The 14,734-nt window shown below is 43.0% G+C and overlaps 1 protein-coding gene across 1 annotated transcript in view; it reads left to right on the top strand.

The window, feature by feature from the left end:
* Positions 1 to 1,523: 1,523 nt before the first annotated feature.
* Positions 1,524 to 14,734, top strand: part of LOC311328383 (NLR family CARD domain-containing protein 3-like) — a gene marked incomplete at its 5' end in the record, with an annotated part of 62,403 nt that continues 49,192 nt past the window's right edge. The window contains 2 exons of the mRNA XM_084462358.1: positions 1,524 to 1,547; positions 1,616 to 3,252. Coding sequence (XP_084318484.1) covers positions 1,524 to 1,547; positions 1,616 to 3,252 — 1,661 coding nt within the window. The remainder of the gene's footprint in view (positions 1,548 to 1,615; positions 3,253 to 14,734) is intronic.

Genomic DNA, 14,734 nt, shown 5'->3' on the forward strand with positions numbered 1-14,734 from the left:
CAGGTTCTGCAGAGCCTGCATCACTTCCTACTGGCAGCAGCCTGGTCCATCAGCAGACCACGCCTGCCCCCAGTGTAGAGAGAGACCCAGAACACCACCTGGTCCATCAGCAGACCACGCCTGCCCCCAGTGTAGAGAGAGACCCAGAACACCACCTGGTCCATCAGCAGACCACGCCTGCCCCCAGTGCAGAGAGAGACCCAGAACACCACCTGGTCCATCAGCAGACCACGCCTGCCCCCAGTGCAGAGAGAGACCCAGAACACCACCTGGTCCATCAGCAGACCACGCCTGCCCCCAGTGTAGAGAGAGACCCAGAACACCACCTGGTCCATCAGCAGACCACGCCTGCCCCCAGTGTAGAGAGAGACCCAGAACACCACCTGGTCCATCAGCAGACCACGCCTGCCCCCAGTGTAGAGAGAGACCCAGAACACCACCTGGTCCATCAGCAGACCACGCCTGCCCCCAGTGTAGAGAGAGACCCAGAACACGGTCCATCAGCAGACCACGCCTGCCCCCAGTGCAGAGAGAGACCCAGAACACCACCTGTACTGCAGCCACCCAGAGAGCAGTACGTTCAGAGAAGTGATGAAACAAGTAAGAGATTCACTTGGTAATTTGCTCTCTAACATGATTTAGATCCTCTCACCATCTGTAGAGCTTTGCCATGAATTCATCAACAAGGTCCAAGGCACTCTTCTTGATTAAAAAGCTTTAATTATCGGTTCATCTTAGAACAGAATAAAATAAAACAGCCAACATGTTTCGGCCATGGGGCCTTCATCAGGGCGAGTTACAAACTAGAGCAAAAGTCAGTAGAAGGCCTTAATAGGCTAAGCAGGCTGCACCCATGGGTGCGGCCAGTGATCACAATTCTAGACAGCTGTGTAGCTGGGAACTGGATAAATCATGCTGCCCACAGGAGGACATCCTTGTCACATTTACATTACTGACATTTGTTCAACACACAAGAGACTCAATACCTAGACTAGAGAAAAGGACAACAGGAAAATACACAAAATCAACATCACTTGTCCTAGGTTACAGTCACATAATGAGAGAAAATAAGAAAATACATATATAATAATCATAATCAATAACCCTTGTAAGCAGAAGAGAGGACTACCAAATTCCTGAAGGTAGAAGATCTATAGGAAAGAAATCATATCTATAGCATCATTCAGCCCTGGGGAACGCAAAGCCTGTAGTCATATTTGTAGTCATATTTGCTATGAATGTTTGTATTCCTGTCAATCTAATTTCTTGTACTTCCTGTCTCTTCTTAGTTGTTAGAGGTCTCCAAAGAGCCGTAGAGGATCATAAAGCCACTTTGAAGAGGAGGTTTGAACATGTGATTGAGGGAATCATAAAAACAGGGAATGCAACCCTCCTCAACAGCATCTACACTGAGCTCTACATCACAGAGGGACAGAGTCAAGGGGTTAATAATGAACATGAGGTTTGGCAACTTGAGAGAGCATCCAGGAAACAAATCACCAGTGACACACCCATCAACTACAATGACATCTTCAAACCCCTGCCTGGTCAAGAGAGACCCATCAAACCCCTGCCTGGTCAAGAGAGACCCATCAAACCCCTGCCTGGTCAAGAGAGAACCATCAAACCCCTGCCTGGTCAAGAGAGACCCATCAGAACTGTGCTGACTGTGGGCGTCCCTGGTATTGGAAAAACCGTCTGTGTGCAGAAGTCAATCTTAGACTGGGCTGAAGGAAAGGCAAATCAAGATGTGGAAGTCATGTTTGTGCTTCCTTTCCGGGAGCTGAATTTGATTAGACATGTCCGGTACAGTTTACTCCAACTGCTGAATGTTTTCCACCCAGAACTACACATGGAAGATGCAAAGCAACTTGCTGTCTCTAAAGCAACGTTCATCTTTGATGGTCTGGATGAGAGCCGACTGCCCCTAGACTTCAGAAAGAACCAGACCTGCTGTCATGTCACAGAGTCAACCTCAGTGGATGTGCTGCTGACCAACCTCATCCAGGGGAATCTGCTCCCCTCTGCTCTCCTCTGGATAACCTCCCGACCTGCAGCAGCCAATCAGATCCCTTCTGAGTGTGTTGACCGGGTGACAGAGGTACAAGGGTTCAATGACGCACAGAAGGAGGAGTACTTCATGAAGAGAATCAGTGATGAGAACCTGGCCAGAAGAATCTTCTCACACATCAAGACATCAAGGAGCCTCTACATCATGTGTCACATACCAGTCTTCTCTTGGATTTCTTCCACAGTCCTTGAGCACATGCTTAGTACAGAGAAGCAAGGAGAGATGCCCAAGACCTTGACTGAGATGTACACACACTTCCTGCTCATTCAGACGAAGCTGAAGAACCAGAAGTATCAAGGGGAAATCAAGACTGACCAGGAGGAGCTCTTGAGGGCCGACAGGGAAGTTCTCCTGAAGCTGGCAAAGCTGGCGTTTGACCATCTGGAGAAGGGCAACCTCATGTTCTATGAAGAAGACCTGAAAGAGTGTGGCCTCGATGTCCAAGAGGCAGCAGTGTTCTCAGGAGTTTGCACAGCAATCTTCAAAGAAGAGTCAGTGCTTTTTCAGAGGGCAGTCTACTGCTTTGTGCATCTGAGCATTCAGGAGTTTTTCTCAGCGGTCTACATTTACCATTGTTACACAACCAAGAACATGGAGGCACTGGAGCCCTTCCTTAAAAGGAAGACCAAATCTGTGTCCAAGGAGCTGGCTCCGTTTGAGCTACTGAAGAAGCGCTTCCTTGCTGCGTTGCCATGGAGGAGGAGGAGGGATGCGCTGTCTCTGAATAAGCTGCTGAGGGGGGCGGTACGCAAAGCTTTGCAGAGTGAGAATGGACACCTGGACCTTTTTGTCCGCTTCCTCCACGGCCTCTCTCTGGAGTCCAATCAGAGACTCTTACGAGGCCTGCTGCCTCAGATTGAGAGGAGTCCAGAGAGCATCCAGGAAACAAGCAGATTCCTCAAGAACAGGGGAGATGAGGAGAAGAACATCTCCCCAGAGAGGTGCATCAATCTCTTCCAATGCTTGATGGAGATGAATGACCATTCAGTTCAGCAGGACATCCAAGCTTACATGCAGAAGAAGACATCAACCGAACTGACTCCAATACAGTGCTCAGCGCTGGCCTACATGCTGCAGATGTCAGAGGAGGTTCAGGATGAGCTTGACCTGAACAAATACAACACATCACAGGAGGGGCGGAGGAGACTGATCCCAGCTGTGCAGGTCTGCAGAAAGGCTATGTAAGTATTCATCTTTCTATACAATTTGATCAATCTATTTAACCTTGTCTGTCCCATTGACCCAGAGGTATCTTCTGGAAGGGAGCCCTCCAAACAAAACATGATATAAAACTATAAACACAAAAATACAATTATAGATACAAAACACAAAAAGCTGCTACGCAGCGATGAGGCGGGGCCAGGCAATTTCCGACAAGTTTAGGAGCAATAAGCGAGAGAATAGGAGGATAACAAGAAAGTTGACATTCCAATGTTCATTTTGTACATTCGTATCATATCGTAAAACATTTGTAAAACATTTTGATGCATTGTAAACTCGATTTTGATAATTCAACAATCTGGTCAATGACTTTGTGAATTACAGTCTGAAGATCCAGTGTAGCAAGTTTGGTGTTAATTGATTGAAAAATGTGGGATGAGATATGTTTATACATTTTTACAGGTTTTGTTTGCTTTTCTTCATAATTGAACATTAACTTCAGCAGCTGTGTACTCAGTCAGTTGTTAGTCATTGTAATCCTCGGCGGGGTTGGGTAGGGTTGCCAACAGCGATGTCTCCGATTTGTGGAGCTTGCGTTGGATTGTGGGTAATGTAGTTTTCTCTGTATGAAGTGTTGGTTTCAGAGGACAGGATTAAACATATTTTTAAAAATTCAATTTCTGAGATAAAATTCTGAAAAAAATCACACTACATCTTGGATATGTGGCCAATGTTGTCACTTTTTATGAGTATGATCAGACATTGATTTGGCGAGAATTAATATGAACTGTATACAGAACTGTCAACAGTAAAACTTTTTGATGTGCTGTGGGCTCAATTTTTCATATTTCAAAGATCTGTGAGGATCGTTTGGTAAGGACAGTCTGAAGATACAGTATATCAATTTTTGTGTCAATTGAACAAAAAATGTGGGAGGATATAGGTTTGATAGGTTTTACAGTTTATGAAAAAATCGGAGTGATGGACTTCAAAATTCCTGCAAGGTCAGAGCATATGAAAGTTTTGTCTCACTTGGGACTACATTCATGTGGTGGTTTTACAGTGATGGCACCTATGGCTGATTTGTTATGATTTTTGTAAGTTTTAAACTTTAGACTATTGCTGTAGCGCCACCTTCAGCTTTATTGACCTACAATGCAGGTTGAGGACTTTGGTTATAGTACTGGAGCTATGTGCAAAGTTTGGTGATTTTATGTCCACGGGAAGTCAGACTTCAGTATAAGATGGAGAATAATAATAATAATAGTAATAATAATAATAATAATAATATAGGCAAATACAATAGGGTACGCTGCCTGGCCCCTAATAATACAAAAAATCAGATACAAATGAATATAAAATACAATATACAGAATGCACAGTGCTGAGTAAGGTGCTAAACACTTAATGAAAGCAATGATCAGAAAAGATCTGTCCTTTGAATTGGTCCCTGATCTGTCCTTTGAATTGTCCTAATGGACAAAGCTGCCTAATGGACAATTCAAAGCTGCCCTCCTTGTCTCTGTATGTGCACTCTAACCAGAAATGTGTTACTATTCCCTGTTACTTAAACCCCTTACCCCTTACTAAAACAGTTCCCTGTGTTACTAAAACCCCTTACCCCTTACTAAAACAGTTCCCTGTGTTACTAAACCCCTTACCCCTTACTAAAACAGTTCCCTGTGTTACTAAACCTCTTACCCCTTACTAAAACAGTTCCCTGTGTTACTAAAACCCCTTACCCCTTACTAAAACAGTTCCCTGTGTTACTAAACCCCTTACCCCTTACTAAAACAGTTCCCTGTGTTACTAAAACCCCTTACCCCTTACTAAAACAGTTCCCTGTGTTACTAAAACCCCTTACCCCTTACTAAAACAGTTCCCTGTGTTACTAAACCCCCTTACCCCTTACTAAAACAGTTCCCTGTGTTACTAAAACCCCTTACCCCTTACTAAAACAGTTCCCTGTTACTAAAACCCCTTACCCCTTACTAAAACAGTTCCCTGTGTTACTAAAACCCCTTACCCCTTACTTAAACAGTTCCCTGTGTTACTAAAACCCCTTACCCCTTACTTAAACAGTTCCCTGTTACTAAAACCCCTTACCCCTTACTAAAACAGTTCCCTGTGTTACTAAAACCCCTTACCCCTTACTAAAACAGTTCCCTGTGTTACTAAACCCCTTACCCCTTACTGAAACAGTTCCCTGTGTTACTAAACCCCTTACCCCTTACTAAAACAGTTCCCTGTGTTACTAAAACCTCTAACCCCTTACTAAAACAGTTCCCTGTGTTACTAAAACCCCTTACCCCTTACTAAAACAGTTCCCTGTGTTACTAAACCTCTTACCCCTTACTAAAACAGTTCCCTGTGTTACTAAAACCCCTTACCCCTTACTAAAACAGTTCCCTGTGTTACTAAACCCCTTACCCCTTACTAAAACAGTTCCCTGTGTTACTAAAACCCCTTACCCCTTACTAAAACAGTTCCCTGTGTTACTAAAACCTCTTACCCCTTACTAATACAGTTCCCTGTGTTACTAAACCCCCTTAACCCTTACTAAAACAGTTCCCTGTGTTACTAAAACCTCTTACCCCTTACTAAAACAGTTCCGTGTTACTAAAACCCCCTACCCCTTACTAAAACAGTTCCCTGTGATACTAAAACCCCTTGCCCCTTACTAAAACAGTTCCCTGTGTTACTAAACCTCTTACCCCTTACTAAAACAGTTCCCTGTGTTACTAAAACCCCTTACCCCTTACTAAAACAGTCCCCTGTTACTAAAACCCCTTACCCCTTACTAAAACAGTTCCCTGTGTTACTAAAACCCCTTACCCCTTACTAAAACAAGTCCCTGTGTTACTAAAACCCCTTACCCCTTACTAAAACAGTCCCCTGTTACTAAAACCCCTTACCCCTTACTAAAACAGTTCCCTGTGTTTCTAAACCCCTTGCCCCTTACTAAAACAGTTCCCTGTTACTAAAACCCCTTACCCCTTACTAAAACAAGTCCATGTGTTACTAAAACCCCATACCCCTTACTAAAACAAGTCCATGTGTTACTAAACCCTCTTACCCCTTACTAAAACAGTTCCCTGTGTTACTAAAACCCCTTACCCCTTACTAAAACAGTTCCGTGTTACTAAAACCCCCTACCCCTTACTAAAACAGTTCCCTGTGTTACTAAAACCCCTTACCCCTTACTAAAACAGTTCCCTGTGTTACTAAAACCCCTTGCCCCTTACTAAAACAGTTCCCTGTGTTACTAAACCTCTTACCCCTTACTAAAACAGTTCCCTGTGTTACTAAAACCCCTTACCCCTTACTAAAACAGTCCCCTGTTACTAAAACCCCTTACCCCTTACTAAAACAGTTCCCTGTGTTACTAAAACCCCTTACCCCTTACTAAAACAAGTCCCTGTGTTACTAAAACCCCTTACCCCTTACTAAAACAGTCCCCTGTTACTAAAACCCCTTACCCCTTACTAAAACAGTTCCCTGTGTTTCTAAACCCCTTACCCCTTACTAAAACAAGTCCCTGTGTTACTAAACCCCTTACCCCTTACTTAAACAGTTCCCTGTTACTAAAAACCCTTACCCCTTACTAAAACAGTTCCCTATGTTACTAAAACCCCTTACCCCTTACTAAAACAGTCCCCTGTTACTAAAACCCCTTACCCCTTACTAAAACAGTTCCCTGTGTTTCTAAACCCCTTACCCCTTACTAAAACAAGTCCCTGTGTTACTAAACCCCCTTACCCCTTACTAAAACAGTTCCCTGTTACTAAAACCCCTTACCCCTTACTAAAACAGTTCCCTGTGTTACTAAAACCCCTTACCCCTTACTGAAACAGTTCCCTGTGTTACTAAAACCCCTTACCCCTTACTAAAACAGTTCCCTGTGTTACTAAAACCCCTTACCCCTTACTAAAACAGTTACCTGTGTTACTAAAACCCCTTACCCCTTACTAAAACAGGTCCCTGTGTTACTAAAACCCCTTACCCCTTACTAAAACAATTCCCTGTGTTACTAAAACCCCTTAATAAAACAGTTCCCTGTGTTACTAAAACCCCTTACCCCTTACTAAAACAGTTCCCTGTGTTACTAAACCCCTTACCCCTTACTAAAACAGTTCCCTGTGTTACTAAAACCCCTTACCCCTTACTAAAACAGTTCCCTGTGTTACTAAACCCCTTACCCCTTACTAAAACAGTTCCCTGTGTTACTAAACCCCTTACCCCTTACTAAAACAGTTCCCTGTGTTACTAAAACCCCTTACCCCTTACTAAAACAGTTCCCTGTGTTACTAAAACCCCTTACCCCTTACTAAAACAGGTCCCTGTGTTACTAAAACCTCTTACCCCTTACTAAAACAGTTCCCTGTGTTACTAAAACCCCTTACCCCTTACTAAAACAGTTCCCTGTGTTACTAAAACCCCTTACCCCTTACTAAAACAATTCCCTGTGTTACTAAAACCCCTTACTAAAACAGTTCCCTGTGTTACTAAAACCCCTTACCCCTTACTAAAACAGGTCCCTGTGTTACTAAACCCCATTGAAATGATCTCATCTTCACTACTTTGTCCCTCATCCATCTACAATATTTACCACCATTCTGAATTTATGACTGGATGAACCACAGTTAAGTTACAAACACAATTTACTATACATATAAAGAGTACTCGCCTATGCTCTACAGCATGATATTTTAGGCAGAGTACTTTTCTCGCCGTCAGCTAGAAATATTTCTGTCTGCTTAATGCAGCTCCTTAAAGCCTCTGGAAACTTGGCTTGAAATAGTAAAAATGCATATATGATAGCAAATGTGTCTCTTTAAGCATCCAAAAACGGCTCATTTTGCTCTCTAGACCATTTCTCAGGAATGTGTAGGCGTGTCAGACAGGGTTTCCGTTAGAGAAAATCGGTACCGGTCAATGTGTCCGGGAAGATTAGACTTTTCCGGACAAACTGGAGAAATTCCGGTCATTATATTATAATATAATATTAGGCCTATTATACAGATGTGGGAAGTTAGAAATGTCACATGCTGCAGCATTTCACGTCGCGGTATTTGGCAGGGAAATCCCGTTGGAAATCTCGTGGGATTTCAGACGGGTGTTATTTCGTTTTAGTGATGCACCACCGCCAGGTGGCGTCTTTGAGTAGATTTAGCAGGCTGGGCTCTGTTTTTCTCCTATAGTCTACGAATGAAGCATCATTAAGTTTCACATTCTTTAATTTAAATGCTCTGTTGTAAAGCACTTTGAGCTGAATTTATCTGTATGAAAGGTGCTATACAAATAACGTTTAATTGTTATTATTACCTTGTTCTCAAACACATGTTTTCGCCATCTGGATGTAATTTAATTATTACGAACACCTATATCTAGGCCTACAGTAGCCTATCTATCTCGGTAACTGACGTCGGGTCAAGACGTGGTGGCTGTTAGGTCAAATGCGCAAAATAACAGTATTGTAAATATATTTGTTAGTAAAGATGTGGTGAACGTGGGGGTTTTGCGTTTTGTTTCTGGAACGCATTCAACTGGTAGGCTACTTGTAAAACCCGGAAGTAAATTTGAAGACGGGGCACCAGCTAATGTAGCCAAGTCTGAGCGCAGTAGGCTATATGGCTTCAGCACGATACAAAGAAAAAATAAGCTTGATCGACTTGTGGATCCATACAAAATTGACATAGTCGCCATGAGTAAAGATCACTCATTGCCAATCATATCCGGACATTAACTATCTTGTGCATAGATAGCGGCAGGTTTGACAGTGAGTGCCTTCACATGCACAATATACACAATATTTTGTTATTTGAATGATCTTGAATATATATATACTCAAGATCATTCAAATAAGAAAATATCGTGTATGTTTTTATTTATTTATACCGGCCGCCAGTCGTTCCATGAACGGCTATAGGGAATGCGCAGTTTCGCGCTGGCTACAGCCTATTATATGCACAGTTTCGCGCTACGTAGGCTATTATAAATAAGTATTATTCATTGGGAATAGCTTGGACTCGCTGGGGACTGGTGGAGAGACGCAGAGCCTCCCCAGACGCGACATCCTCCAGTTGGCTGAAGAGCTGCGCGCTCTGGCGTCCAGACATCCACCTGCGGCGCCCCTCGCAGTGTCCACAGAAGAATACCCCCACCAAAATACCTGCATGGTGAAGACAAGCTGCAGAACTGTCTACCAATGCATGAAGTGCACCTAGCTGTCTGTGAGAGGCTATAGCAGAGGATATGTGCGAAGTGTATTTGAGCTGCCGTCTCAACCGTGCGTAAGAGCAGAGCGCATCATATAGCTACAACTAGTAGCCCATAGCCATTAAAACGGCTTATTGTTTTATTCATATATCAACTAGATAATTCGATAATAATGAGTAGCCTAGTAGGCTATAAAATGAATTCAATAGGGCAAGCCTTAAGTTGTAGCCTAGGCTACAGTACAATCACAAGACGCATAGGCCTAGCCTATCGTAAAAAGCGTTGCGTTCTCATAGGCCTATATTAACTTAGATAATTATTAATTATGCTCAGGTCATAATGTCCGTTGAAAATAATTCCCTCTAAGCAGAATTTGAATTGTATTAAAATAGGAAATGATTCCTTCTAGGTCTATATAAAAAAAAACATTTTTCTAATGTGTAGCCTATAGGCGATGAACAAAACAGCCACAATGTAGCCTGCTTAGCGAGCGAGAGGGCAGTCTACCATAAAGTGTATAACCATAATGTAATATATCTAGACGACATGCATTGTGGTATTTCTTTATATAGCCAATTGTTTCTCAATAAACAGTTATGTCATCCTCTGAGTCCGAATGTAGGCTAATAGACCGGCAGCTCTGAATGCCTTCCCAATCAATGAGACATGGTTGTAAAAATGATGTTTTATTGATGAAAAGGGTAAAACTGAAGAGTCATTGCATTGATCAATGCAGTCCGCTACCAGCAAACACTGAAAATACAGGTCCTCCAGCGAACCTGGACTAGACTATTGTAACCCCCCCCCCCCCCCCCCAAATTCTTTTATATTCAAATAAACTGGATGAACCGGTTTCCTAGCCCTGGATCGTGGGGAGGGGGGTAGCCTGCGTTAGCGGGTGCTTTGCCATGACCGGCCATTGAATTCGCTAGTTTGATTGATAGATGGATTAACGTCCAAAGTAGATTGTGCAAGTATTGTATAGGCCCATGTGTAAGAGATGAATGGCTGTAACCATGAACTCAGCCAGAGGTAGGCCCTACTGTAGATTATCAGCATTATCACCAGTCTCAATTTATGTCTCAATTTATGTGTTGCCATTCATTTAAACCACCATCTCATCTAGACTACTTCTGTTGCTGCATTTTTACATTTATGCTTTCATGATTTTAGAGCGCAATCAACATTTTCCAGGATTCCAAAAAGTCCATCCATTCATCCAACTTTGTTCTGAGCGCAGCGCAGGCTGGTATCTACTGTCAAGGCTCACGACTGATGCACTCCCTTAACACGGAGTGTTTCTGGAACGCATTCAACTGGTAGGCTACTTGTAAACCCCGGAAGTAAATTTGAAGACGGGGCACCAGCTAATGTAGCCAAGTCTGAGCGCAGTAGGCTATATGGCTTCAGCACGATACAAAGAAAAAATAAGCTTGATCGACTTGTGGATCCATACAAAATTGACATAGTCGCCATGAGTAAAGATCACTCATTGCCAATCATATCCGGACATTAACTATCTTGTGCATAGATAGCGGCAGGTTTGACAGTGAGTGCCTTCACATGCACAATATACACAATATTTTGTTATTTGAATGATCTTGAATATATATATACTCAAGATCATTCAAATAAGAAAATATCGTGTATGTTTTTATTTATTTATACCGGCCGCCAGTCGTTCCATGAACGGCTATAGGGAATGCGCAGTTTCGCGCTGGCTACAGCCTATTATATGCACAGTTTCGCGCTACGTAGGCTATTATAAATAAGTATTATTCATTGGGAATAGCTTGGACTCGCTGGGGACTGGTGGAGAGACGCAGAGCCTCCCCAGACGCGACATCCTCCAGTTGGCTGAAGAGCTGCGCGCTCTGGCCTCCAAACAGCCACCGGCTGCGCCCGCAGTGTCCACAGAAGAATACCCCCACCAAAATACCTGCATTGTGAAGACAAGCTGCACTGTCTACCAATGCATGAAGTGCACTTAGCTGTCTGTGAGATGCTATAGCAGAGGATATGTGCGAAGTGTATTTGAGCTGCCGCCTCAACCGTGCGTAAGAGCAGAGCGCATCATATAGCTACAACTAGTAGCCCATAGCCATTAAAACGGCTTATTGTTTTATTCATATATCAACTAGATAATTCGATAATAATGAGTAGCCTAGTAGGCTATAAAATGAATTCAATAGGGCAAGCCTTAAGTTGTAGCCTAGGCTACAGAACAATCACAAGACGCATAGGCCTAGCCTATCGTAAAAAGCGTTGCGTTCTCATAGGCCTATATTAACTTAGATAATTATTCATTATGCTCAGGTCATAATGTCCGTTGAAAATAATTCCCTCTAAGCAGAATTTGAATTGTATTAAAATAGGAAATGATTCCTTCTAGGTCTATATAAAAAAAAAAAAAATTCTAATGTGTAGCCTATAGGCGATGAACAAAACAGCCACAATGTAGCCTGCTTAGCGAGCGAGAGGGCAGTCTACCATAAAGTGTATAACCATAATGTAATATATCTAGACTACATGCATTGTGGTATTTCTTTATATAGCCAATTGTTTCTCAATAAACAGTTATGTCATCCTCTGAGTCCGAATGTAGGCTAATAGACCGGCAGCTCTAAATGCCTTCCCAATCAATGAGACATGGTTGTAAAAATGATGTTTTATTGATGAAAAGGGTAAAACTGAAGAGTCATTGCATTGATCGATGCAGTCCGCTACCAGCAAACACTGAAAATACAGGTCCTCCAGCGAACCTGGACTAGACTATTGTAACCCCCCCCCCCCCCCCAAATTCTTTTATATTCAAATAAACTGGATGAACCGGTTTCCTAGCCCTGGATCGTGGTAGCGGGTGCTTTGCCATGACCGGCCATTGAATTCGCTAGTTTGATTGATAGATGGATTAACGTCCAAAGTAGATTGTGCAAGTATTGTATAGGCCCATGTGTAAGAGATGAATGGCTGTAACCATGAACTCAGCCAGAGGTAGGCCCTACTGTAGATTATCAGCATTATCACCAGTCTCAATTTATGTCTCAATTTATGTGTTGCCATTCATTAAAACCACCATCTCATCTAGACTACTTCTGTTGCTGCATTTTTACATTTATGCTTTCATGATTTTAGAGCGCAATAAACATTTTCCAGGATTCCAAAAAGTCCATCCATTCATCCAACTTTGTTCTGAGCGCAGCGCAGGCTGGTATCTACTGTCAAGGCTCACGACTGATGCACTCCCTTAACACGTCTCTTCCCAGACCATCAAGAGAATTTCAATATGAAAGACCTTGGGATTCCAGGAGTCAAGGCCGTTTCAGACGGGGAGCGACATTCCGCCTGCGTTCTCACTCGGATCAGCGGGGGACGCACGCGTCCTGTGCGCAGCGGGGCAAGCTGACTACAATTCAGCTCTTGTCGTGGGCGGGCGCGCAGCCTAGTTCCATATGAGAACACTCCTCGGTCCAATTCCGTATAGTAGATCAGCCTGTGTACTTTCAACGAATGTATTATTAGACATAATATCATAATAATATATAAAGCCTTCAACGACCTCCTGCTGCCTGCCTGATGGTCTCAGGGCTAAAGAGACCGCGCGATCATTCCTCTAGCTGCTTTGCTGCTAATGCGAGTTCGTCTCCGTTCCTGCCCGAGAAACAGAAGTTGAACTTATAGCATCAAAATAGCTACAGGAATCAACGTTGTAAAGTTAGCTATCTGCTTTTTAGCCACCGACAGCTACCGTTAATATTATGGAAGCTGCTGTCGTGAGCTAACGTGCTATCACGGTCTTATCGTGCAGCTTCACAGCCTGCTATTAGCAGACAGCATTAAGTTGACAAAATCACACTTGCACATCATTAGAATTCCAACCATTTATATGGGATTAATCATTCAACTAAACATGGAACCTGAATACTACCTGATATTTCAACCTGCTGCCATCAGTGATCGGCGCGTCTGCTTGTTTGAGTCATGAATATCTTACGCAGTTACATTCCATGTAGTGTCCCAAAACTGTTAAATCATTCCCCATGTAGTTCACTATGAGTCGCACTCAATACATCCATGGTAATAGGGAATAGGGAGTGAGTGAACCATTTCAAACACATCTCTGGTCATCTCCGTTAGCCATCTTACTCGTCCTGATGCCATGTTCCATATGAAAACACTCAGTCAGCCTAATGTATTAAACTTCTACTTGTCCCGACAGTTAACAGATATAGACCCGGCTACAGTTACAGAGATAGAAACTATAAATAGATAGGCTTTGTTCGTAATAATTAAATTACACAACCAGACAGACAACAAGGAGTTTGAGAACGGTAGGCTCATCTAATGTGCGAGCCAGCAATGGGTCAATGAGTGGTATTACTGCGCCCCTATGGGCAGGCGAGCGGTGGTGCGGAATGACGTAAAGCGCCTGTTAGAATACCGCGGGTCAAGTTACATTCTTATGTTCCCACATCTGTAGGTGTTTGTCGCGGTGATTGGCCGTTGTGTAGCTTATATATGGCATTTATTGTCTTATTTCGCATCCGTATGATTAAATGTGTGATAGGCTGTCATGATTCCATGCGCTAGGCCTATAGCCTATGTAATTGCACAGCCACAAAAATAGTCACCTTTGAATTGCGACTGTAGCCTAGAACATGAATGTTTATTTCAATTCATGAATCGGATTTGCGGATGCTCTTTCCAGCTCAAACAACTGATAGGCGGGCTGGGCTAAATACAGAAATGACACAATACATGTCTTGATATATAACATTTTATTTAAAAGTGCAAGAGGTTAGGCAACATGTAGGCTTCTCGTAACATTTTATTTTAAGGCCTGCGGCTGCGCTGATTGGAATTCATAGGCTAGGCCTATAGTCTAATTTCGGCCTTTTATCAGATAGGCTAAAATAGAACAAAACTCTGAAAATAAATATACTGTAGCCTACTTAAATAAAGTGTAAGAACTTACAACGTGCATAGGCTAATTTCCATTCGATATTAATAGGAATTTCCATTTTCGCCTCAAGCTCCGTACCCTGATCAGGCTCTCTCTCGCTTGGTGGCCCGCTAGCCTATAGGCAGGTTTATCTATGGGCCCGCTAGCCTATAGGCAGGTTTATCTATGGTGGCCCGCTAGCCTATAGGCAGGTTTATCTATGGGCCCGCTAGCCTATAGACAGGTTTATCTATGGTGGCCCACTAGCCTATAGACAGGTTTATCTATGGGCCCGCTAGCCTATAGACAGGTTTATCTATGGGCCCGCTAGCCTATAGGCA

This window comes from Borostomias antarcticus, assembly GCF_949987555.1.
Source record: "Borostomias antarcticus genome assembly, contig: scaffold_58, whole genome shotgun sequence".
Taxonomy (NCBI): domain Eukaryota; kingdom Metazoa; phylum Chordata; class Actinopteri; order Stomiiformes; family Stomiidae; genus Borostomias; species Borostomias antarcticus.